We start from the raw sequence: 26,852 nt of genomic DNA, 5'->3' as shown, positions 1-26,852 counted from the left end.
ACAGAATCTAATACACGAAAAAGAATATTTTTAGAAATGGTTTCACATTCATAAGAACGAAAAAGATAAAGACTTAAAAAAAAGCAAAAACGTCAATTTTAATCCATCTTTTGAAAATTATTAAAAAAACTAATTTTGAAACAGAAGAGACCTAAAATCAAGAACATTTAGTAACATATTCATATCGGGCGGCCCATTAGTGTGTGGAAGTGCAATAACTTATCTACTTAACATAAAATATACAAAAAAAATTCAATTAAAAATACAGATACACATTTCTAAAATATTTTGAGGTATACATGGTGTTCAGCGTAAGCGTGAAAACATGAAGTTTTTTTAAATAGGACACCCTGTATATTTGTTTACCATCAAAGACAGCCACGAAAGGAGACATTAGAGAATTTACTTCAACAATTTACCTAAACTGGTGGTGCAGCTTACGAAAAAAGCGAAAGTTTGAAGAATTCCATAGCATAGGACAACGATATGACCGTAATGTTGAAAGTTGCGGAAGATCTTCATATCTAGACTAGGGAAATAACAAAACAAATCGACATAAGTCGTATTGTCGTCCAAAAAAGTATATCTAAGAACAAAATGCATCCTTACCGTATACAGCGAATACAGAAACTATTTATTTTATTACAATTTTTAAAGGTGCTGTGAAATTACTGGTTTGATTTTGTCACAAAAACTAGAAATATTTTAAACATCACATTCAGTGTTTACTTGTTAAAAAGGCGAATGAATATTTTTAAATCATAAACTAAAAATGCAATTTTCTTAAAAACGGCCAATTTTAGAGTTTACAGTATTAAACATAATTTGAAGGGATCAAGTAATTTTATAAGATGGTAAAATAATATACTGGGTGTTCCATTTAAAAAAATGGAGCTTTTGCTAATTGAAATCTCCTGAATTAATGTTTATCTAAGAAACATCTCGAACCCCAAACGAAACTTCTACTCTATTCAGACATTTCAGCCATCTTTTACCCTTGTACTTACCAAACAAGTTTAGTTAATTCTCACTAATAACGTTTACTAGACAGCATTTATAGTGCACCAATTTTCGTCAAATCTTCATATTTTTGGCTCCAACTTGGCAACGTTACAATTTATGGGAAAAGAAAAGACACTGGAGCTTTGTTCGAATATACACATTGTTTTTTTCACGTAAATTCACGTAAATATAGGAAAACTAATTCTTAATTAATTATATTTTGTAAAATTATAATCTTATTTCTATGAACCTTGTCCTCAATCTGAGTTCATTTCAGTTCGTAAGAGTATTTCTGAATTTCGTTAGCCATCACAGTTTCTTTGAAATTCAAATTAGCTCAATAGAAAGTTAGTTCAAGTCGCTACGAATGATTTTGAATATTATCGATATTAAAGCACTATAAGCTCGCCTTCCACGTTCTCTATGAAAGTGTTTCCATTAATTATGAACCTATCAAAATTTTGACGATGGAGACGTATATTGCTCAAAATGATCAATGCATTAATAAGAAAACTGGTTTAAATAACCTAATCATGCACATATTTCAGGTTTTGAAAAAATGAATTCAACAAAATTATACAGCCCAAGTACTATAAGGTACTTATAAGAAAAACCACTTCAAAACCCAATAATGCCATTTGCCACCAAAAAGAGAAACTATTAAATTTGAATACCAATAATGTTATCAATTTACCTATCTGACAACAAGAAGGTAAAATGGGGTAAGTATGATTCATTTAACGGGTAGCCGGTTTATATAATAAATATTTACAAAACTTGATCTCTCTGTTTCATAATTGATTTTTAATGACGGTTGGTATTAACTATGTAGGTATAGATTGCAGATATTTGTAATAAAAGTAAAGAATAAATTGTGAATATATAATCCTTTTGCTTTCAATTACCTGCTCTTACCTCACTATTAGTATAAAAATATATTTTGAGCAACATTAGTTTTAGTTGTTCAAGTTACTTGATCAAGTATCAGTGGATATTTCAGTGTTTATTGGTTTTTTAAATTAACTTGAAATTTTTAAAGCTAAAACGTATATATTTATATAAATTTTGTTTGCATGTGAAAAGCTTTACGTTCAAGGAAAACGAAACATCCGTATTAAGAAAATATAAGGTAAGCCAATCATCTCCTTGGGCATAGCTTTACATCTTTGGAATTGAATTCTAATTAAGTGAGATTAGTTAAAAATTTTTGCGACTTGTCCATTCACTCCATTGTTATTTCCAACAATAAACAATATTCAATAGCTATGAAGATCTTGAAATATTTTTTCTTCTCATCAATATTTTAATATGAATCCTTCTTTTATTTGGAATTACTCATTCACACAAATTCTCATATTCATAATGTATTGTCGATGAATCTAAAGACACTTTTTCGGAATTTTTCATAATTCAATTATTGCAATATTTATAGAATAGTCTAATCTCAACTCGGAATAGTCTAAACTCAACTCAAACTACTTTTTTTTCTCCAAACACTTCTGTTTCGAACCTTTCTTAATATATTCAATGTTCTAATTTGGAGATGTACAAGGTTTCAATTTAAGTTCAATTCGTGATTATTCTGTCAATTTTTAGCTTTATTTCTAATTTTTCTATTTCATTTTGAATTATTTTAAATATCAATAATTTTATTTTATTTTTATTGTCTATATAGTGTGTATTTGTATATAATTGTGTCATACTGTATAGTTATTCACTTTCTATGAGTTCACTTCATTAAAATATTAGATCAACAAATGAACCACATCTGACAAATTTCAATTCGAATTTCGTTTGCCTAGGTAATCCATCATCAATAACAATGACATTAACTGCGGAAGAAAACGAGTTTCTAAATTCTCTTATGGATTTAGAGCTCGAAGTAAATAGATCTTGCAGTGAAAGAGGTGATGAAGTGAGTGGAAAAGACAAGGGACTCAGGTGGAAAGGATTCACGGTCGCCGAGTCTTCGGATACCATTATTGATATGCTGAGTCCATTTTTAAAATTTTCCAATGAGCCTGTCACGAATTTATTATATAATATAGATTCCACTAGGGAGATACAAAGAATTTGTGAATATCAGGTACAACTGGATATTCCGGGTGCGAGATTCAATCAAGAAGATATTAATTCAAGTGAATTCAATGGTAAATCTAAAAAAATATCGGAGAAATTGGTTTTATACAAAAGAATTAAAGAAAAACAAACTTGTCCAATAGAAGAGATTAACTATGAAATTCCAGTCAGACGATATAACAAAATTTGTCCAAGAAATTTGACGAAAAAATATCTTCCTTCGCAAAAAAATGTTGTAGAAAAACTCCAAGAAGTTTGTCATAAACAGGAAGTAACCAATATCAATCCGCTTGCTGCCTTAGCTGATATACAGCATTTTGGTAAGTTTTATTCAGTTGTAATGTGGGTATACATAATTCTCATAAATGCATATAATTCTCAAAATTGAGCTGAAATTTTTGCAACTGTTGATGATATTCATACCAAACTCACTACTCACACTACCACTACACCAACACTCACAACACTCACTGTACGACGCGCTTTTCCATAAGTTATCGTCTTCAGAGACTGTAGGTCAACCAGTTTACAGTCAATCATAGTAATTGTGAGTGTTGGTATAAAAGTAGTGTAAACAGTATCTACTTCTCGAAATTTATGCAATTTTTCCAAAATTTAAACTTAAAATTATCAATTCATTCTACCGTATTGTTAACATTAGTTTTGATTTTCTTTTGTAATTTTCTAGATTCAAGAAATGTGGAATTAGACTCTATATCAAAACAAGCTAGTTACAAAGACAAAACAACTGTGTGCGACATATTATCCAATTCGGGACTTAATTATGAGCAATATTCGAAAAATATTACAACGGAACTTGAAGATACGAATATAAAAAGCGACTTTTCCCAGTCAGGCCCTCAAAAATCATCGTCAAATTTTTATGCTATAAATAATTCATCATCAGAAAAAGAATTTCCTACAAAAATAAAACTTACCGACAGTACTCAAAGAGAAATCAAAAACGATCTTGAATATTCTGAAAAGATAACGATCCCTGTAGTACTACCAAAAATTAGAAAACCATCTAAAGAACTAATAGAATCCGTCATTAATCGAATCGCCTCTAAAACTACAACGCTCGGTTACCAACAGCAAAAATCAACCGGTAAAACAAATTCGTACACCAATAATACTGAAATCTCCTTAATGGATGGAAGTCCCTGTGCATCGTCATCAGTTCAACAATGTAGAACTCAAGAAGTATTTTGAAATTATGAAAGGCTTCCAATAAATGGTTCTGAAACTCCTTCACATAGTTACGATCGTTGCAAGGTCAGAAATAAAAATTGTTTTATTGCGTAAATGATTTATTCTTGAAATAAGTAGTTTTAACTCTATCTTTAAATATTTCATAATATATTTCAATAAGTATAATGTCTTATCTAGAAAAAAAACATGTATATCCTACAGCGTGTTACTATTTAATGACTTTTCATAAAAAACTTGGGTACCTACTTCTTTTATTTTATTGGAAAATTATTATTGATATCCATAATTTCAGATCAACACTAAAAATTTGCTTCAGTGACCTAACACTATATTTTCTTTATTTTCAAAATCCTGTCAAATTGAACTAAGTATTGAAGAAATATGTTGCTCAATTATCCGACAGTTAACTTGATCATAAAATATAAATTTCCACCATTATATAAAAAATTTAGTTTGTATTTTCTTATTATTTTTCCCTTTTAATTTCAGGGAATTTATCTTAAGAGGAAGAGGAGCCCGGATAATAATCAGATATCAAAAAAGACTAAAATTTCGACGACTTCGAATGAAAAAGTAATTGAAAGACAAATTCCTGTTACTGTTCTCAAAGTGGAACCTAATAAGCAGTATATGATGATATCGATAACGCCCAGTAACCAAAATACGGATCAAGATTCTTCCGGTCTTTCTCACAACCACCCCAATTTATTGACTAATTCAAGTAATCAAATGTCTTCGAGTAAGTGGAAACTTTCCATTTGTTGTCGAGTAAATTTTATAGATGAAAACATTCGAATTTTGAAGTTAAGGGAAATTTGTTAGGATTTTTCAATATTGAAAGTAACACTGGTCAAAATAAGAAAAATTTATAACATAAAGATCAGTATAGCATATCAGTGAGAATACGTCAAGGTATTTGTTTGTAACATAAATTCCTACTGTTTTTTACTCATCCTGTAGAGTTTGAAAATATTCTTGTGTAAAAGTTAATCCCAATCATCAAAAATATTTTCAATTATATATTTTTAAATATTGTGAGAAAAAGAGTATTGAACGTGAAAAGTGTTATAGGTATAATTTTGACCAGTGTAGCTCTTAATTCATATCAATTTGTAATAAAATGATGTCTTCTCCAAATAGGATATTCGACACCTACGATTTCTAAGGAGAGACAATTACAGCATTTCCCCAGTAGTCGTTCGAGGTATGTTAATTTTTACGTATCAGTTTTCTTTGGATAATTATGAATATTACATTACATTCCCTTAGATATTATGTCTTCCACTGCTATATTTAACAATACCGAGTCCATCACCGCCTCACTATACTCCAAATTTTATTTTTCTTTTTGATTTTTTCATCATTTTAACCATTATTATTTTTTGTCTGGTTGTTTCATGACCTTTCTAATTGGCCTTCCTTTCAAACAGTTTATTTAGTGTTTGAAAATGATATTCATGGCTAATTTACAAATTCAATACTGATATTGAGCTTTTCACTAATACACTTACAAGACTTTTTGAAATCATACTTGATAAAGCTTCAAAAGTGCTCTAAAAAGTGAAAAATAACGTAATGATAGAGGTGGTATCGGACAAGGTTGGTACGTATGCCGTCTAAAGGTGGTAATATAGGCCAAGCAACGGGGATTTTTTCGTGACACAAATCTTAACAGGTAGCGAGTGGTGCCAATCGATAGAGTAAGTTGCCCCCATCAAAACAGTATACTTTTAAACTCGAGAAAATCGCGCGTTTGTTTGTTATTAACAAAAAACTGTAAATTTTCGGACTTTTTTTGGTTTTTTATTTATAAATCCGAAAGATTTGTAGGAATCGTTATGGTTGTAATACGAAAGTTGTAGAGAATTGGATAACGAAGAAAATGAGCTGTCGCGCGACTTCGTAGCTTGATTAGAAGCTGAGAAAACCCGGAAAAACTGAAAAATTCTCTCTTTTTTTTAAAAATTCATATCTCCGTCAATTTTTGACGTGGAGAGCCGAAACTTCGCAGAATGATAGAAAAACATATGCGCTTTATGCATGCAAAACCCTGTAACTGTGCAATTATTAGTTTTGCCGTAACGGTTGTTTAAACAAATTAACGCGAAATTTTCCCGAGTCTCCTAGTGACACACGGATCGTTTAAATTCAATTTTGAAAACGGATTTCGAAAGAATGCAACCTCAGCTACACAATGTATATTCTGATTTTTCGAAAAAAAAAGAAAAACTGTTTCAAATCCGACGTCAAAGATGACCGTTTTTCTTCGCGCGCCGCGAAATAGTCGAAGAGTGGGGGGAGCAGCGGCGGAGGAGAGCAGCGCATATATAGTAATAGCTGCGCGCTGCTCGCGGCACACGTATATTTGTAGTTATCTGAGTTCGCTCATTGATTTTTCGTAATAAAGATGTTGTTATTTTTTTGTTTAATGCATGCAGTTATAATTAACGTGTAAATGCGCAAATTCGATGGGTCATGGAGGTGAATGGGAATAATAAGCACAAACTGTTGTTTTAATGAACTTTACTGTATTTTTACTATTGTACATAGTTATTTATAAATTATAAATAAAATATAAATAAAAGATGCGAGTGGAAGCGAGAGAGAAAGAGAGAGAGAAAGAGAGAGAGAAAGAGAGAGAGAGAGAGAGAGAGAGAGAAAGACAGACAGAGACAAAGAGAGACAGAGAGAGAAGACCCGAAAAAGAGACGCGGAAGATGATCATTGGATGCTCCGAAATGAGAAATAATTCAAATACAATGACGTGTTTCATACCGTAAGGAATTATATTTTACGAAAAAATTTATCAAAAATCCGAACGTCATATATTTTATTTAACAATCGTAAAAAAAATCAGTGAGATTTATGAAATAATAGCAAAGAAATTCTAAGATTAAAAACGAATGAGGCGGCATGCTACAAGCAGCGCGCAGCTATTACTATATATGCGCTGCTCTCCTCCGCCTCTGCTCCCCCCACTCTTCGACTATTTCGCGGCGCGCGAAGAAAAACGGTCATCTTTGACGTCGGATTTGAAACAGTTTTTCTTTTTTTTTTTCGAAAAATCATAATATACATTGTGTAGCTGAGGTCGCATTCTTTCGAAATCCGTTTTCAAAATTGAATTTAAACGATCCGTGTGTCACTAGGAGACTCGGGAAAATTTCGCGTTAATTTGTTTAAACAACCGTTACGGCAAAACTAATAATCGCACAGTTACAGGGTTTTGCATGCATAAAGCGCATATGTTCTTCTATTATTCTGCGAAGTTTCGGTTCTCCATGTCAAAAATTGACGGAGATATGAATTTTTAAAAAAAAGAGAGAATTTTCCAGTTTTTGCGGGTTTTCTCAGCTTCTAATCAAGCTACGAAGTCGCGCGACAGCTCATTTTCTTCGTTATCCAATTCTCTACAACTTTCATATTACAATCATAACGATTCCTATAAATCTTTCGGATTTATAAATAAAAAACCAAAAAAAGTCCGAAAATTTACAGTTTTTTGTTAATAACAAACAAACGCGCGATTTTCTCGAGTTTAAAAGTATACTGTTTTGATGGGGGCAACTTACTCTATCGACTGGCACCACTCGCTACCTGTTAAGATTTGTGTCAGGAAACCCTATATACAGGCTGCCCCGTTGCTTGGCCTAATAATTCAGTTGAATAGAAAAATTTATTATAACAAAGCCAAAAGATTGGATGATATATGAGAGGATATAAAATGTACTATTCTGGAGCAAGACAAAATTTGAACGTGCATACTTTTGGTTTTGTTATAATAAATTGTTGATATTTTTTTAAAATTCTATTATTACCAAATTCTGACGGCAAACGTACCAACTTCATCCACCGCGACCTATATACTGTCCTAATTTTTCACTATCACAATATCCTGTTGAATTTTACTAAATCTGCATCCCGCACTATTTGTCTTGTTATTATTAATGTTTTCATCATTTATTGTTCAGTTTTTCCCCCTTATGTCAATTATTTGAATTGATATACTCATTTTCTGCCTCCTAAATATTTCAATAATTGGTTGTATTTGAGTTCCATGTTTCGATTTTTTCTGTTTTTTACTACATATTTTTCCATGTTCCTGGAATTGAAATTTTGTTACTAACTGCATGTAATCGATAGGTTTCAACACATTTTTTTAATTGTACTTTCCGTAAAACGAATTTGTATCCGTATAGCGACGATGACCAGCATCATCAGAAGTCCGATTCTTCACCGATATGTACAACTGAAAACAATCTACTGCCCGAAGAAAAGAAAAATAAAATAATGGAAGATCTGAGGATTTTCGTCCGAATGCAAGTGAGTAGGGCCAGAAAATATTACAAATCTAATATCGATTGGTTCCAGAAAATGGAACCGACTAGAATTTATGAGGGGGCATGCCTTATATAGCGTGTGGGCCTCATGTGGCAAATGGGGGGCATGCCGATTGAGGGATTTCCCCGCAACTTCCTCATGAGCACCTCACGGAAAAAATTATAAATATTGAAGTGAGGTATGCCGTATGAGTTTCCCATAAGGATATTATAGGGTAAACCTAACACATATATGGTATTTTAAAGAGATGGGCAATCCCCTCGTCTACCCCATGAGGGCTCGATTTGACAAATATCAAATATACTATTTTTGGTAAAATTAAACTTGTCACAATTGTTACTTTACTACTACTACTACTACTACTAATTGTTAATAGTACAATTGTTCATGAATTGTAATAATTGTTAATCGTTGTCTTATCGGATTTACCTTACGAAATTGCAATATTTTAGAACGTATTGCATAAAGTATATCGTTTATGTACATCGTATTGCGCATGCTCAGGTACACATAGTGTACATAGTACATATAGACAAATATATATTTTCATAAGCAGTTACAAATTTACATTAATCTTTACCAGTGTAAATAATTTCAGTTTGATTATTGTTGAAAATTATTATTTATTGAAGTAAATATTGACATAACATCATGAATAATTATTTTAGACAACGCGAGCTTAGGCGTTTGAGAGCAGAAAGATTCAGGCGAATTCGACAAGAATTACTGTCAGCAAATTCCAACCAAGAAAATTTGATGCCTTCTGGCAATGAAGACGTTTTAGAAAACATTGAGAATCAATTACCAGATATTAATGAGTCATTCAACAATACAGCAAGTGATAATAGTTTGAATTCCAATCTAGAAGATCATAGTGCTTCCAATTCAAATGCTGAAGTGGAATTGGAATTAGTGCAAAATTATGAGCAAGAAGCAATAAGTGATGAAATATCAGCTGTGGTAGAAGAAGAGATGAATGAAGAAAGTCATGATAGAGATGATGTTAATCATGAAGAATTTGACGATTTGTTATTATTTCATGATGTTAGCTCAGACGATGAACTAGAAAACGAGACTCATGATGCAATAGATGAAGAAGTAGATGATACTGATCAATCGGTTTATGATGTAGAAGACATTCGCAAGTGGGCTTTAATGAATCCGCCTATACCTCATAGTCGTTTAGAATCATTATTAGCTATTTTAAGAAGAAGATCTTATCCTACTCTACCAAGATGTGCAAAAACTTTCTTGTATACTACGTCAGAAAATTATAATATTGAAGTTTTTGATAATATTGGCAAGTTTGTATACTTTGGCATAGAGAAAACTATAAGAATTCAATTAAACCCAAGTATTCATGAGCTAAATAACATAGAACTGATTTTCAATGTTGATGGTTTACCTTTGTTTAAGTCCAGTAAAAAACAGCTATGGCCAATACTCTGTAAAATCCATCATGATCCAAACATTTACAAACCATTTCCTGTTGCTGTATATTGTGGAGATCAGAAGCCACAAAGTGTTCAGAGATATTTAGATAAATTTATAGAAGAACTCAATAGTTTAATGCAAACAGGAATTATTATAGATAATCGCAAATTCATTGTATCTGTAAAAGCATTTATTTGTGATACTCCTGCTCGCTCTTTTTTAAAGTGCATCGTAGGTCATGGTGGATACTGGGCGTGTGAAAGATGCTTAATAAAAGGTCAACAATACATGAATAGAAGAATTTATCCAATATGTGGGGAATTAAGAACAAATGAGTCTTTCAGGAATCAATCTACTCCAGGTCATCATCAAGGTGTATCACCTCTACTTCGTATATACCCGGAAATTGATTTAGTCAAGCAATTTCCATTAGATTCCATGCATCTGCTTTTCCTTGGAATAATGAAAAAATTGTTGGGATGTTGGATAGACGGTGACGTCAGAGAACTTAAACTTAGTAGCAGGTTTAAGTCACTATTGACTGATATGTTATCGAAAATAAAAGTGCCTAATGAATTCCAGAGGGCTACGAGATCTTTAACAGAATTTCATAAATTCAAAGCCACCGAATTTCAATTTTTATTGCTATATGCAGGGCCAGTCATTTTTAAAAAAGTTTTAAAAGATGAAGTATTTAAACATTTCATGTTATTACATGTAGCATGCAGAATTCTATTTTCTAAACAGTTAGCTATGGTGCAATGGCCATCCGCAAAACATTTTCTAACATTATTTGTCACTATAGCACCAGCTATATATAAACCTGAATTTGTTATAGGAAATGTTCATAATCTTTATCATTTAGCCGATGATGTAGCATATTTTAATTGTCCTCTATATGAAATATCTTCGTATCCATTTGAAAATGCTCTAGGTAAAATGAAAAAACTTATTAGAAATGGCAATAATCCTCTTTCACAGTTGTGTCGGAGATTCAATGAAATTTTTTACGTTTGGAATAAACCAACAGGTATACCTCCGAATGTTGTTATAAAAAGACAACTGAAACCAGATTCATCAGGTCGAACTACCATAAAACAGCTTGAATTTAAAGGAGTGTTACTAACTACAAAAGAGCCAAATAACACCATATTACTGACAAATCAAAAAATTTTACAAATAAATGATATATACATTCCTCCACGTGGTGATATAAGTACTATTGAAATGTGTGGTAAAATCCTAAGAAAAAGAAAACCTCTTTTTACATATCCATGTAATGCTAAATTTCTACAAATGTTTAATGTCTCTGCAAATAATGAGAATATTGTGACGTGTAAAATTATAGATGTGGATAAAAAAATGGTTTGTCTAAATTTAAGTGATGAACATAAAGAAAAAATATATGTGATACCACTACTTCATATGTAAAAGTGAAAAATAAGAATGTTTTATATGGTACAATCTGCCGTTTGTATTGACGGCTTTAAACTTTAAGTCTCATAATCTTATACAAACATCTATTCTACGAAGAGTATTGTTTATGTTTATATTTTCAAGTGGATGGTAATCAGTATAGAAATCTTTTCTACGCGTCAACAGTAAGAATCAGTTTAATTTCTGAATCGTGTTCAGTCGTTCGTGTATACTCTTAACCATATAATTATTGTAGGTTAATAAATAGTGATATAATTAAAATAGTTGATATATTCTCGAAAAATAATCACCATGAGTACTGATAATAGTACATCAAATGATGATGTATCAGAAGTGGTTGCAGATTATAAGTATAGACTAGTTGTTTTTGTTGGTAAGAAAAAAAAAAAAGATATTGACATAGTGCCATCGTCTTGGATTTTTTATGATGAAAAAACAGACACAATCAAGTGCAAATTTATGCCTCCACCATACGATGTAAAGCGATCGGATACGTTATCAAAAATGGTACAGAATTGTGAACAACCGATAAATGATTGGCCAGTTTATTCAGTAGACATCCGAGGAAGAGCTCGTAAGTTGTGAAATTATTCGATTGATTAATTTCATCTCGAATTTATATACTCTGAGAAAATAAGATAAATAGAACAAAGGTATGTTTCTTGTGTTGGATTCATTTTTCTAACAACCTCAATTAAAAAAATATTTCTAGCTTAAAAAAACTTTTAATGTCAATGTCTAACATGATATTATGATTACTATATTATTTTTAGTGATAAAAAATAGTTTTCAATACTGTAATTATTATTTAAATGAAAAAAAACTTTTTCGCAACAATTACAAAAAAACTCCTTTGTTCTAAAATTCTATTTTTTTCAGTTATCATTTTTTATTGATTTTTTTTATTAAGTACATTATTCTAATATTCAGGAACGTTTGAAGAAGCTAATGAATTGGCTATCCAATTGGAATATAAGCCATTTGCTTATTCTACACAAAATGAAGAGACAGCTAAAGTAAAGGCTGCTAATGATGTGCATTTTTTTAAAAATAGAAAAACATTCAGAGATGAATCTTTGAAGATGTTAAATGAAATCAACATCGATTTAGGTGAAAAAACACGTGTGAATAGAGGTAATTTATGATGAAAATATAGATTTTGTTACTTGGAAAACATATATTTGTAAGTACGAAAAGGTGATGATATATTTTAAATTTTTAGCTCAGCCATCATCGCAAAAGTTACCAACAGAAGAAGATAAACAAGATAGATATTATTCTTCCACAGACTCAGACGAAGAACATTGTTACGATGCATCTAGATCAAAAAAAAAGAAAATCATTACCAGAAAAAATATCAAAAGATCTCGCATATCTTCGTCCAGTACATCTGATTCGAATTTAAAAATTGATGAAAATAATCCACAAACACCTAATGTAATGGAAAAGCTAGATAAGAATTGTCAACCAGTATTATTATGCTCGTCAACAAACCAACATTCAATTGAAAAAATCGAAGGTGACCAATTTGGTAGGTATTGAAAGATGAATAGAAACCGCATTATTAATTATAATTATCAACATTTGGGAAACGAAGTATATTCTTTTCTTATGTTACAGAAAAGTTATATCGTATGATTGATGCCCGCTTTAAGACTTTTTCAAATGAAATATCGGAGAAATTCACTAAACTCAATAGTCAATATAATTCATTATCTTTACAAATTGGACAGTTAAGTGGAAAAATTATTGAGATTCAGCATCAATTAACAAAGAATAATATCAATAACACAGATATTGAAGTCGATAGTGATGATGAAAATGCTGAAATAAAACTTCCATGTAAAACAAAAATAGATTTTGATCAGTTCGATGAAAAACTTGAAAAAGATAAGAATTTTCAAAAAAAATTCGTAAGTATTCATGTTTAAAAAAAGTTTTTATTATAATATTAACGATTTGAATACTTACCGAATATTGAATTATACGTTTAGGTTCGGAAATTACTTCAAAAAGTCAATAGACGCTTACCCATAACTAGGAATTTTGGCGAATTATTAAGATATTGTATATCTCGCGATGTAGGTCTCATGTTCGCTCCAGTTAAGACTTCAAAAAAAAAATCACATGTATTCAAGGATACATGTCTTTTTAAAGTTATAAAAGGTTAGTGAAATTAATGTTCAAGTTTCACAAAATGAATACAAATAATTAATAAATATTGTATTTAATATTTATAATTGTCCTAAATTAATGTTTTCTTTTTAGCGACGCTCAGAAAAGTTTTTTCGAAACCAGGCGAAGATGTCCCAGACCAAAATATTCTTGATGCTATGGCTTCAGCTCTACATAATTGTAAAGACTGGGACGGTGGACGAACTGCTCGTTCCAAGAAACCTGCTGAAGCTAATAGTGAAATAGACAATGAGCATTTAGACTAGTATTTCAGATTAGTATTCTTAATTGCGTAACTTTTTTATATAAAGTAAAATATACATTATGTAGTTTATCCCGTGCATTATATTGTATTCTGAAAGTTTGATTTAAAAAATAGTTCTTTATTACTTATTGTATTTTAAGATTGTAATGACTATGAATGTATTGTTTGTAATTGATATATCTATATATATTTTAAAATACATTATTTTTAATGTTGCCAATGAAATTCGGTTAATTTCCCTGAAAATTTTCAAATAGGGTAACAGTTAATTTTCCTTATGAGGTCCACATGCGGTATACATAATGATGCACGAATGAGGCAAGGCGTTATATACCCTTTGTGCGCCCTATGAGGCAGCATCATGAGGTCCCCACGAGGCAGTGTGGCTAGCCTCGTGAGGGCCCTAGCTGAACCCCTCCCAAAATTCTAATAATTCAGTTGAATAGAAAAATTTATTATAACAAAGCCAAAAGATTGGATGATATATGAGAGGATATAAAATGTACTATTCTGGAGCAAGACAAAATTTGAACGTGCATACTTTTGGTTTTGTTATAATAAATTGTTGATATTTTTTTAAAATTCTATTATTACCAAATTCTGACGGCAAACGTACCAACTTCATCCACCGCGACCTATATACTGTCCTAATTTTTCACTATCACAATATCCTGTTGAATTTTACTAAATCTGCATCCCGCACTATTTGTCTTGTTATTATTAATGTTTTCATCATTTATTGTTCAGTTTTTCCCCCTTATGTCAATTATTTGAATTGATATACTCATTTTCTGCCTCCTAAATATTTCAATAATTGGTTGTATTTGAGTTCCATGTTTCGATTTTTTCTGTTTTTTACTACATATTTTTCCATGTTCCTGGAATTGAAATTTTGTTACTAACTGCATGTAATCGATAGGTTTCAACACATTTTTTTAATTGTACTTTCCGTAAAACGAATTTGTATCCGTATAGCGACGATGACCAGCATCATCAGAAGTCCGATTCTTCACCGATATGTACAACTGAAAACAATCTACTGCCCGAAGAAAAGAAAAATAAAATAATGGAAGATCTGAGGATTTTCGTCCGAATGCAAGTGAGTAGGGCCAGAAAATATTACAAATCTAATATCGATTGGTTCCAGAAAATGGAACCATACGTTTCTGACGAAAACTTATTTTGAAATAGAAATGACCAGAGATTATAATCGTATAATTATAAAAAATGAATCGAACTTCAATTTACGGCAGATATCACCAAGAAGATTCATTCGAATTTTTAGAACTCTGTTCTTTGGAGGGACAAGGCGGGAGTATAATTTTTTAATTCGTTTTAATGTCATTTATTATTCAATTTGACGCAGTTATTATTTTGTCTTATTTGAATAATCAAAAGATTTTAATGGGTACTTTTTATAAATTTACCAATTATCAATCAACATTATATTTGGTACTTATTTAGTATATATATAAGATCAAAACATAAAAACCGTATTCGATTTATTACATATTTATTTATTTATTATATTATTATAGTTAAAGTTAATATGATACTTAGGATATTAAGTTTCTTAAAGCTCTGAAATAATGATAAAAGAGTACCTATAATTTAATTAGCATGCAGTAAAATACAGTGGTGAAAATACATGTCGTAGTACTAGAAAAATCGTCATACCTACCACGTAGAAAAGTGATAATTAAAAGAAAATCACCTGATAATGATTATTCTTAGAATAATTTAAATTAAGTATGTCCAATTGTGTTTATTTTATATTATTTTCTTGTTGGCAATAAAATATTTAATATACATCGACTTTATTTTGATCCTTTCCTTTCTTAGTCCTTACATTTTCTCACTGTTCTTTGTACCTATATAGGTAGTATTTGTTTTGATATAAATTTTTTTCAAAATATCTTTCAAATAATTAGATAATGGCGGGAGTGGAGTTTGATTACTTGGAACAATCGGTCAAAGGGGAAAGGACAAAGGGGAATGTTAGGCTTGTGCAGCTTTGATAAACTATAAACCATTTATAATTATTTGAAATTTCTACATTTTAAATTCAATTTCTATTCTCTATATTTTTAAATCAAAATAATATACCATATAAAATGGAAAAACAACTTTTTATTTCGCCATCAGGTGCAAAAAAAAATGAAAATTCACAAAGCCTTCCCCCTGAAATATATGGTTTACCAAAGCTGCACAAGCCTGACATTCCCCTTCGACCGATTTTTTCAAGTATTCAAATTCCTCTTACCTCATTATCTAATTATTTGAATAATATATTGAAAAAAATATAAATAGGTATATAAAATACCATATCGAAAACACATGGGATTCCAAAGAGGAAATTAAAATTATAAAAATTCCTAATGAATATGTATTTATTTCGTTAGATATGGTTTCTTCATAAACAAATATTCCTATTTCTATTTTGAAAGATATATTAATAAAAAAATGGGACAGCATTAAAGAATATACAGAAATAACTCAAAAAGAATTTATAGAAGCTATAGAACTCACACTTACAACCACATATTTCAAATATGAAAATGAAATATACAAACAAATTAATGGTTGTGCTATGGGGGCTTACATTTCAAGTGTTATAGCACAATTGGTAAAAACTGTCCTAAGCAAACTTCATATAAATATTTCATTATTTTTCCGATATATACATGATTGCATTACTGTTGTACCAAAGAATCAAATTGAAAATAAATGAAATTCTTATCATAAAAAATTTCAAATCACAATCGAAATCGAATAAAAAAATAAAATCAATTTTTTTCATGTCACATTATATAAAATTGACAATAACATAAGAACAGAGTGTGGCTGACAGATCTACCTACAACCTAACCATAAGTATGAGGACTCTCCCCACAATTATCTATATTTCAATAAATATGATATTAGTAGGTAAAAGTCTTAAAGAACGAATTACTTCATGCAAATACTTATTTCACTTAATCGAAATCTAAAACACCAAAAACCAAAAGAAATAATATTATATATCAAGTGACTTGTACTAATTTGGACGCTGTCTACATAGGACAGACATCACAGTATCAAGAAAATTCTTGAAACGGAATCTAATACACAAAAAAGGAATTTTTAGAAATAGTGCAAATTCATAAGAACGAAAAAGCTATAAATGATAAAAAAGACCTGAATAATTTAAATAAATTATATAGCTAGCTCTATTATGAGTGTAGCTGAATATTTATTGGTTAGAATATGAATGACAATAAATTTTATAGATTAGGTTATACTTAGGTGAAGTTGAAATTTATAGGTTAGGTGAGGTTAGTTGCAAGAATTAATACAATTCAAACCCACCGAAAATTTCGTTTGACATGATTCAAAATTATATTGTTTGATTTTCAAAATACAGGTAGAATTAATTGAACTTTTATTTGCAATCAGTTTTATTTTATTTTTCAACTTAAATAAACACCAAACGTGCTTTTTATTATCGGCCTTATTTAGAACCTCTAGCCTTGATAAGGCCAATGTGCAAAAAAAGTAAAAAAAGACTGAAAATCAATTTCACAATATTTTTTCTGTAAAATTGCAGGGCGTATTGATTGTTAATAATTTAACTATCATTTTCAACTACTTTATTTTTTTCAGTCAACAGTCACCAGTACAAATTGTGTGCTGGTAGAGCCAAGATAAGCCATTTTATTATTAGGTACTAGGTATTATCTATTATTAACTGTCGAAATTCTTTAAAGTGTTTTATTAAAAAATTTCTTGGGCAAAGCTAAAATTCCAACCAAAACATTTACGTACGTATAGCCTACGCGGTATAGACCTCCGATCCGGAAGACATCTTCAAAAATTTCATCATGGCCGTACTTAGAAATATTTGCTCCCTCTCCCCTGCACCATTAAAGGCACGCCCTGTTTTACGCCCCGCCATCGTCGCCATTACAATGAAGGCGTGCTCTGACGATCTAAACGAGCTGCTGCATTCATTTATTGTTTTTCAGTGGTAGCCTATGAAAAAAAATTTAAAATAAGTTCTTTTCCAGATTTTCACTCTATAACATGGGATGAAAAATCTGTTTCTCAATTGAAATTGGTTGAATTTGAGTTTTCTAAGATTAACTCAGAAGAATGGAAAAAAAGTGTAAGTAATCATTTCATTGAAATAGACAACGAATAGTTTACTGTAAGATTTTGAGGAAACAGAACATAGGAAACATCATGCTGCCATTTAAGCTTTATGTTGAATTTGGGTCAGCTACCCCTACTGGTGAATCCAGTAGTCCCCCAACGCCCGACCCTTTTCGGACCTTCGGTGTACCTGCTTTTAACTACTGTTGCAATTACAAACAAGGTCCGAAAGGGTCGAAAGTCGGCAGTGCTCAATAGCTGACCCAAATTTAACATAGAGTTTAAATGGCAGCACTGTATTTCCTATGTTCGGTTTCCTCAAAATCTTACGGTTGATCGACGCTTGTCAAGACATTCAATCAGTTCTTATTAATTCAAAAAACTACTCAAACAACAGTTATTTCCGCATTAATGATCTATTGATTATATTAAACAATTCCACCGCGGACCAAAGTGGAGCAAACTTGCTGTGACTTTAAAATTGGCGATTTCGTTCAAGTCAACTTTGAAGATAGACCTTCGTTTAATTGAAATTTGGTTAGACTAACGAAAAACTTACCGACAGTATCGTATATGCTGTAGAACTTGAGAAATTAAGTGAATAAAAATTGGATATAAAATGAAAATTATAAATTGATTACATAGACAGCAAAAATTGAAGTGATATGGGGAAGATAAAGTTAACGTCGTTGTAACATGCAAAAGACCTGTGTGATGAAAGAGAAAAAATGAGAACAAATTGGGAAGTTACTGAGGAGACAATAAAGTTAAAATACAAGTAGATACCTAGTTTTGAAAATGGCATATAAAAGGCATTGAAAATGAAGAAGAGAAAATAACAGGATTAAATAAACTAGATGAATCTGTACCAACGACAGAAACGTTGAAAAGGGAAGTTAACAAAATAGAATAGAACATTTTGTTAATATTAGATAATAAATTATGTAACATATTTGAAATAAAACAAGGACAAAGATCAAACAAAACGCCTCATTCTAGTTATTTATTTGTTAGGGAGACGCAGTTCTACTAAGAATACTGAAAGTTTGGCCGCAGTTTAGAAAAATTCATAAAGCTTCTTGCTTCCGTGAGATATTCAAAAAATTGGATGAGAGTGTCTATCATGTTTTTCTTCAAATACATTTTTTTATATTCGAAGATGCTATACAACAAAATGGGATCTAAAAACAAAAAAAGATCAGTTTGGGCAGTAACTTCTAACTAGGAAGGATAGGAGGAGAGAAGAACATATGGGCGCTATAGTCTTAGGGTCGAGGACGACGAAAACAACTAATATCAAACTAAGATCATACGCCTGCGCGAGCCTAACGAGATCTGTTAACATTGCTATTCCGAAGAGGAAGAGTGATCTCTATTCGATCCAAAACATCTTCTCCGGGTTGGTGTTTGCAAGGAATAGAAGAGGGTGCCATAAAGCAATGTAGAAGGTTCATTTTCACGTAAAAACAATTTCAGAGAGCTGCTTTATAAAGAATGGGCCGAAACTCTCCCACAAACAGCAAAAGTACATTCCTTGTATGATGTGCAAAGTTACATAACTCTAGATTAATTAGATCATCCTCTAGATCCAGAACAATTCTTCACCCTACTTTAAAAAAAACTGATATACAACAACTTCTACTCAATTATCTACCCGAAACCACCCTATAAGCCGCCACTACTCTCTTAATTTTTATGTTATTTTTCTATGTTTGTATTTTTATATTTGTTTAATTTCAATCAGAATCCACATAGTTTTTTAGAACATTTATTCTTCCATTTCTCAACTCGCTAAGGTTACGAAAAATATTCTTTTGCTCCTTTTTTTTACAATATCATTTTTATTATACTAAAATACTAAATGAGGCCACTGATAAAATAGGTACAAATTAATTTTTTTTATAAAGTATTACCTTTCTCAACATACTCAACATCTCAAAACTACAACCGAACAATTCCGATTCTCTCCCATTGAACCCCGGTTTTTCTACATTCACCATTTCTCTAAGAGATCACTAGTTCTTTTCCCAGATAATTCAGTTGTACAACTGGAATTCGAAAAACCACAGATCAAATTATTTTTGACATGGATTTAGAAGAAATCTTCAAACTGTTCCTCCTCAAATCCCGAAAGATAAATAACTGTCCCCTTCTCACAACGTTCTTTTTGAAAAATATTCCGATGTTCCCATTCCACTTATCAACATGATTGTCCTAGAAAATTTAAAACTTCCAAAATTCCCAACATCCATGTTGTATTTCACGTATCAAGTATATACATAGTGGGAAAATGTAAGGACTAAGGAAGGAAAGGATCAAAATAAAATCGTTGTATATTGAATATTTTATTGCCAACAAGAAAATAATATAAAATAAAAATAATTGGACCTAATACAAATGATTCTAAGTAAAATCATTTTCAGGTGATTTTCGCAAAATGTATCAAAGGAATTTTCGGTTCAATTATCACTTTTCTACGTGGTATGAGGATTTTTCTGATACTTCGACATGAATTTTCACCGACTGTATTTTGCTGCATGCTAATTAAGGTGGTAATGTACGGCCGACGAATATTTTCATCGACTGCACAACGAAAGTTCGGAAAGAGATACCGCTCTATAGTGTAAATGAGCGTTGTGTAGCTAAAGACATGAGACGACGTAGAGACACTTTTAACTGAAATACAGATGTTCGCCTCACTTTTGTTGCGCGCGACTGTCCCTTACACTGTTATTTAGTAATTTAGAAATACTGAAGATTACTCCTTAAATATACTTGAAATATCAGGGTGGTGTCTGAACAGACTGGACAGAAAACAAAAATTAATATTTACTTAGTTTAAAAATATTATATTTCTAATTATCTAGGTACATATAGTTTCTCAATAATATGTTTAACGTTTAAAATTTTCTGTTATACACCTTTTGGTAAATTTAATACTATTAAACAGTTTTTTATTTCCCATCGGTGTCCGTTATAATCTTTGTATCATTGTTTCGGAGCTTTCAGGAGCTCAATTTATCATATTAACTTTAAATAATAATAAGTATAATAAATAAATATGTGATAAACCAATTACTGCTTTTATGCATTTATCTCAAACATACTAAATATACATCAAGAGTATGGTGTCGTGACTTACATTTATATCGATTATAACTGAGTGACAATATTCTTAAGGATCTTTTCATTATTCTTGTCGATCAAATATAATGACTGATAATTGGTACATTTATAAAAAGTATTACAATTTTTCAAATATTTTCAAATGTTCAAATTGTCAGCATTATGTATCTTTCACAGAGCTTCGTCAAATTAAATAATAAATAACATAAAAACGAATTATAAAATTATACTCCCGCCTTCTCACTGCCAGGTACAGAGTTCTAAAAATTCGAATGAATCTTCTTGGTGATATCTTCCGTAAATTGAAGTTCGATTCATTTTTTATAATTATACGATTATAACCTCTGGTCATTTCTATTTCGTCAGAAACGTATGGTTCCATTTTCTGGAAGCAATCGATATCAGATTTGTAATATTTTCTGGCCCTACTCACTTGCAATCGGACGAAAATCCTCAAATCTTCCATTAATTTATTTTTCTTTTCTTCGGGAAGTAGATTGTTTTCAGTTGTACATGGTTGGATATCTTGATTGAAAATGTTTAAAGTGGACTGTATACAATGTGAGAAGCACAATAAAACGATTTGTTTCGATTTTCACTTTATTGTACAAATGCTTTGTGAGCCTGAACAAAAAACGCTGTTGGCCTCGTGGCTCCTTGATGATTGATGTCTGTCTTCTTCTGCGCAAGCCCGGTTACTCTAGGTAGGCGCATGTGCCAAGTTCAGTAGCGCACTCAACATAATTTAAATATATACATTAAATGGTTAAACATACCGGCCTCCTTGAAAGGCTCGACTTTCAAACGACAAATAATATAAAAAATTATGAAATTTATATGTGTTTTCAAATAACTTAAAAGTAAAATGTCAAAATAAATGTCAATCACTAAGAAACACTTTTTAAACGTCTATGGGTAGGACGCAAATTTCTGACACCGCCCTCTTCAGGATTCCATTCTTCGCACGGAGGGTAACTACTCTAGTGATGCCATCGCTGCCTGGATGCAGCTTAACAATGCGAGCTAAAGCCCAACACAATGGCGGCGAATTCTTATCCTTCAATAAGGCGAGAGCTCCTATATTCAGAAGTTCTTTACTTGCAGTTTTCCACTTTACACGTTGCTGCAAAGTTGAGACGTATTCGGAAGACCAACGTCGCCAATAATGTTGATACATTTGCTGCAGTGCATGATACGTTGATAGCCTGTTAACTGGTATTTGCTGAACGTTTGATTGAGGTATGGCCTTCAACACGTCGCCAATTAAAAAGTGACTGGGAGTTAAAGGACAAAGGTCGTTGGGATCATCGGTTAATGGGATGAGAGGTCTAGAATTAAGAGTGGCCTCCACCTGAATGCATAGGGTGGTAAAATCTTCCAAAGACAAGCAGTTTTGACCCATCACTCTTTTTAGATGATATTTGGCCGATTTCACAGCCGATTCCCACAAACCACCCATATGCGGGCTGTTCGCAGGGTTAAAATGCCACCGAATTCCTTGTGTGTCACAAAATGTAGAAAATGAATTGTCTTGTTCTAATGTTTTTAGGAACAATCGCAAATCATTGTTTGCTCCAACGAAACATCCCCCATTGTCAGAATATATATCACTGCATAGACCGCGCCGTGAAACAAATCTTTTGAGGACGTTTAGAAACGAATTTGCAGTTAAATCAGTTGCTACCTCTACATGCACAGCCTTGGTAGTCATGCAAATAAAAATACACAAATATGCCTTTATAAATTTTCTATTTCTGTGCTTAACTTCCTTGACCGAAAATGGCCCCGCGTAATCGACGCCACTGCTTAAAAACGGTCTAGCTTGTGCGAAGCGTACGCTAGGTAAGTTTCCCATTTTTCCATTGTAAGAGCGAGGCTTTACTTGAAAGCAAGTTATACATTGATGCAAAATCTTTTTGACAATTTGTTTACCCCGCAATAGCCAAAAGTTGTTTCAGAAAGAGGCCAAAGTTGCTTGAGCACCAGCGTGTAATAATAATGTATGCTCTCTTTCGATTAGAAGGCGCGTGACGTGATCATTATGAGGTAGGACGTAAGGGAATTTTTTGTCAAATGAAAAGTTTGAATTGACAATTCTCCCCCCTACCCGCAATAAATGATCGCTATCTAAAAATGGGTTTAAAGATAACAATTTTGAATGAGCGTTTAGCGGTTTATTTTTAATTAAACATTTTATTTCTTCCGTAAAATGCACTGATTGCGTTGCCCTTATAATACTTTGTTTTGCCAGTTTTAATTCGTGCACTGTGAGTTTTGTACCGTATATTCTATCATGTTTTGCACGTAATGTGTTACCTTTAAATCGTAAAATCCACGCTATGATTCTGTTTAATTTGTCGAAATTAGAATATCTCTCGAATATCGTACTATCAGCTATAATTACATTTTGTGTTAACGCGGAATTTTTTACCTCTGGTAATTCATTGAGTGGTAAAAAATTATTATTCGTGACCGGTTGATTAGGATTGCTTAGAAAGAATGGCCCGTTCCACCACATGTCGCATTCGAGCAGCTGACTGGGTAGTGATCTTCTCGAGATGATGTCAGCCGCGTTATGTTCGGATTTTACATGTTGCCAATTTTCGATTTTGGATTTTCCTTGTATGTCCGCTACGCGGTTTGCTACAAATGTTTTTAAAAGTGCGGGTTCCGTATTTAACCACGATAAAACGATGGTTGAATCAGTATAATAAAAAATGTTAGATATACGACAAGTAAAAGCCTCCATGAGCTTAGCTGTCAGATTCGTTGCTAATAAAGCTGCGTTTAGCTCCAAGCGTGGCAACGTGACAACCTTTAAAGGTGCTACTCTTGATTTAGCACAAATTAAACGTACAGAGCATTGTCCGGAGTTATCTACAGTTCGTAGGTATGAACACGCACCATACGCGATAGTAGATGCATCGCTGAAAGTGTGAATTTCAATAACATTGGCTTTGGGAACTGTTATTTGTCTAGGAATTTTAATTGTAGCCAAAATAGGTAATTCCTTTTGTAAATGAATAAACTCTGAAATTATTGGTGAAGGAGCAATTTGATCCCAATCTACTTTGTGCTGCCAAAGTTTTTGCATGATAACTTTGGTTTTAACAATTACTGGACCGACCAAGCCCAATGGATCGAATAACTGAGCAATTACGGAGAGTATTTCGCGTTTTGTGAAATTGTTATTTTCAATTTGTATTGAATCTGTGCTGAAATGTAGCGTGTCTGATTGAGAGTTCTAGACAAGCCCTAAAGTTTTTGATTGGTCATCGGTTGATAGATAATGATCTGGTAGATCTGAAATGTTGTTAATATCGTTGAAAATGTTTGGTTTGTTAGTTTTCCACTTCCGAAGAGGAAAGGATCCACTTTCTAAAATGTTGGTGATGTTTTGCCTCAAAATTTGTGCATTTTCAATGGTGTCTGTACCAGTGATGAGGTCATCAACATGAAAATCGCGAGTTATTACTTGTGATACTACTGGGTACTTTTTACTGTTTTCTAAAGCGAGTTGGTGCAAGCATCATATAGCAATGAATGAAGCTGGAGCTGTGCCGTATGTTACGGTGTTTAATGTGTAGACTTCTAGAGGCAGGTTTGGATCCGAACGCCACATAATTCGCTGTAAATCACGTTGCTCTTCTACAATTTCCACCTGTCGGTACATCTTCTCTATGTCCGCTACCATTGCTACATTGTGTTGTCTAAAACGAATGATGATAGCAAAAAGATCTTCCTGTATTGTAGGACCCACCATGAGCGTATTATTCAACGAAATACCGTTTCCTGTTTTGGCGGATGCATCGAACACCACTCGTAGTTTAGTGGTTGCACTATCCTTCACGACACCATGATGTGGTAGGTAAAAAACTCCCTTTCCATCCACTTCCGTTGCCCACGTCGGCACCTTGGTCATGTGCCCGAGTTTTTCATATTCCCTCATGAACTCCGAATATTGTTGACGTATGACTGTGTCATTGATCAGTTTACTTTCTAATTTGTGAAACCTTTTAATCGCATTCATCTTCGAATTCCCCAAATCGCCTACACCTTCGCGAACTGGCAACGTCGCACGAAATCTGCCAGTTTCGGTCCGCTGAATTGTTTTTAGGAAATGTTCTTCGCATTGTTTTTCTTCAATCGTCCGTTTGGTTTTGTTATCGTCTTGGTATTCCTCGATTTTCCAAAATTTCTCAATTGCGTTTTCAAGCGTAGTTGTGATTAAATTACATGATATGGTATTACTACCGTTATTTTGAATTGAATAATTTTGATATATGGGTCCCGATATGACCCATCCAAATAATGTTTTCTGAAGTATCGGTTTACCGTCGCCGAGCTTAAATTGCCCATCCGCTAAAATATCCCAAAAGACACCTGCGCCTAAGAGAATATCCAGTTTGGCGGATTTATCGAATTCAGGATCCGCAAGAGTAATGTGTTTCGGTATATTTAAATGTTGACAATCGATTTGAAGTTTGGAATATTACCCGCTATTTGGTTTATAACTAAAAATGTAGCATTTTGTTGAAAAGAATTGTTTTCTCTTGAAATTATATCAATATTTAATTGCTCTGTGATATTAGTAGTAACCTGATTAACACCGATCACTGGTAAGTTTATTTTGGTAGTACCGATATTTAATTTTCGCGCAAGGTCAGAGGTTATTAGATTTGATTGAGAGCCCGAGTCTAACAATGCACGTGCTTTGATTAAATTGCCTGATTTGTCTTTGAGGAATACAGCCGCTGTGCTAAGAAGAACATTTTGTTTTTTATTATTTAGATGATGTGTGATTGATGAGAGTTGGATAGTTTCTTGAGGTTCGTCTGTGTTTTGTTTATTTTCAATTGCCAAATGTGTGTTTGTGGCTAATGAAGGATTGCTGTGATTTTGTGTTTGAATGTTGTCATGTTTAGCTAGTTGGTTTTGTGTATCATGATGTTGAATATTGTCTCGATGAATTAGTGTGTTATGTTTCTTTTGACAAACCTTGCAGGTTCCACGAGTGCAAGAATCTGACCTATGATCACCTCTGAGACAATTAAAGCATAATTTTAGTTTAATTACCTCGTTTTGTCGCGTTGAACTTGGTAACTTAAGGAATTTTTTACATGAATAAATGTAATGATCTTGATCTTTGCAATAAGCGCATTGCGCCTGCGTGACGGCACATGTGATTGTTTGACCTTCACCCCGTGAGGGATATTTAGAATTATACTGTTATTTGCATTTTTGTGCGTGTGATTATAATAGTTAGATTTTAACATGGTTTGCTGATTATCAGTTTTCTAAATATTCACAACGATTTACTAAAAAGTCGAGAAATTCTGACAATGGTGGAGGTTCTCTTTTATTTTGTAAATGTAAATGTTCATGCCAACGTTCCCTAGTGCGTGCGTCTAGTTTAATTTTTAATAGTTGAATTAATAGGCGATCCCACGAATCAGTTGGTTTACCTAGAGCTTTGAGTGAAGTAATTAGTTGTTTGAACGTGTCAGTTAAATTTCTTAAAAAAGGAGCTGATTCCTTAGTAATTACTGGCATGTTAAATAATTCTTCTACATGTTTGTCTATGATAATTTTTTTGTTTTCAAATCGTTCTCGCAATATATGCGCAAAACAGAAATGCCTATATTATAAA

The 26,852-nt window shown here is 32.2% G+C and overlaps 2 protein-coding genes across 2 annotated transcripts; one reads left to right on the top strand and one right to left on the bottom strand.

The window, feature by feature from the left end:
- The first annotated feature begins 11,578 nt into the window (after nucleotides 1-11,578).
- On the top strand, nucleotides 11,579-14,106 carry LOC130899558 (uncharacterized). Its single transcript, XM_057809574.1, has 6 exons — nucleotides 11,579-12,079; nucleotides 12,436-12,639; nucleotides 12,728-13,036; nucleotides 13,126-13,418; nucleotides 13,500-13,671; nucleotides 13,774-14,106. The coding sequence occupies exons 1-6, from the start codon at nucleotides 11,797-11,799 to the stop codon at nucleotides 13,944-13,946; spliced, it is 1,434 nt and encodes a 477-aa protein (XP_057665557.1). The 5' UTR covers nucleotides 11,579-11,796; the 3' UTR covers nucleotides 13,947-14,106.
- A 10,625-nt stretch (nucleotides 14,107-24,731) lies between these two features.
- Nucleotides 24,732-25,232, bottom strand: LOC130899607 (uncharacterized). The gene has a single exon (XM_057809668.1). The coding sequence runs from the start codon at nucleotides 25,230-25,232 to the stop codon at nucleotides 24,732-24,734; it is 501 nt and encodes a 166-aa protein (XP_057665651.1).
- Between the last annotated feature and the right edge of the window lie 1,620 nt (nucleotides 25,233-26,852).

Source organism: Diorhabda carinulata, chromosome 11 (assembly GCF_026250575.1).
Source record: "Diorhabda carinulata isolate Delta chromosome 11, icDioCari1.1, whole genome shotgun sequence".
NCBI lineage: Eukaryota > Metazoa > Arthropoda > Insecta > Coleoptera > Chrysomelidae > Diorhabda > Diorhabda carinulata.
The sequence above is the reverse complement of the archived record's forward strand: the minus strand, read 5'-3'. Positions and strand labels throughout refer to the sequence as shown.

What these genes read in the sequence shown, in the direction of transcription:
- LOC130899558 (XM_057809574.1), top strand. Translation starts at nt 11,797, where the DNA reads ATGAGTACTGATAATAGTACATCAAATGATGATGTATCAGAAGTGGTT. An exon ending in AAAAACACGTGTGAATAGAG is followed by an intron (nt 12,640 to 12,727) that starts GTAATTTATGAT and finishes TTAAATTTTTAG; the next exon opens with CTCAGCCATCATCGCAAAAG. An exon ending in AATCGAAGGTGACCAATTTG is followed by an intron (nt 13,037 to 13,125) that starts GTAGGTATTGAA and finishes CTTATGTTACAG; the next exon opens with AAAAGTTATATCGTATGATT.
- LOC130899607 (XM_057809668.1), bottom strand. Translation starts at nt 25,232, where the DNA reads ATGAATGCGATTAAAAGGTTTCACAAATTAGAAAGTAAACTGATCAAT.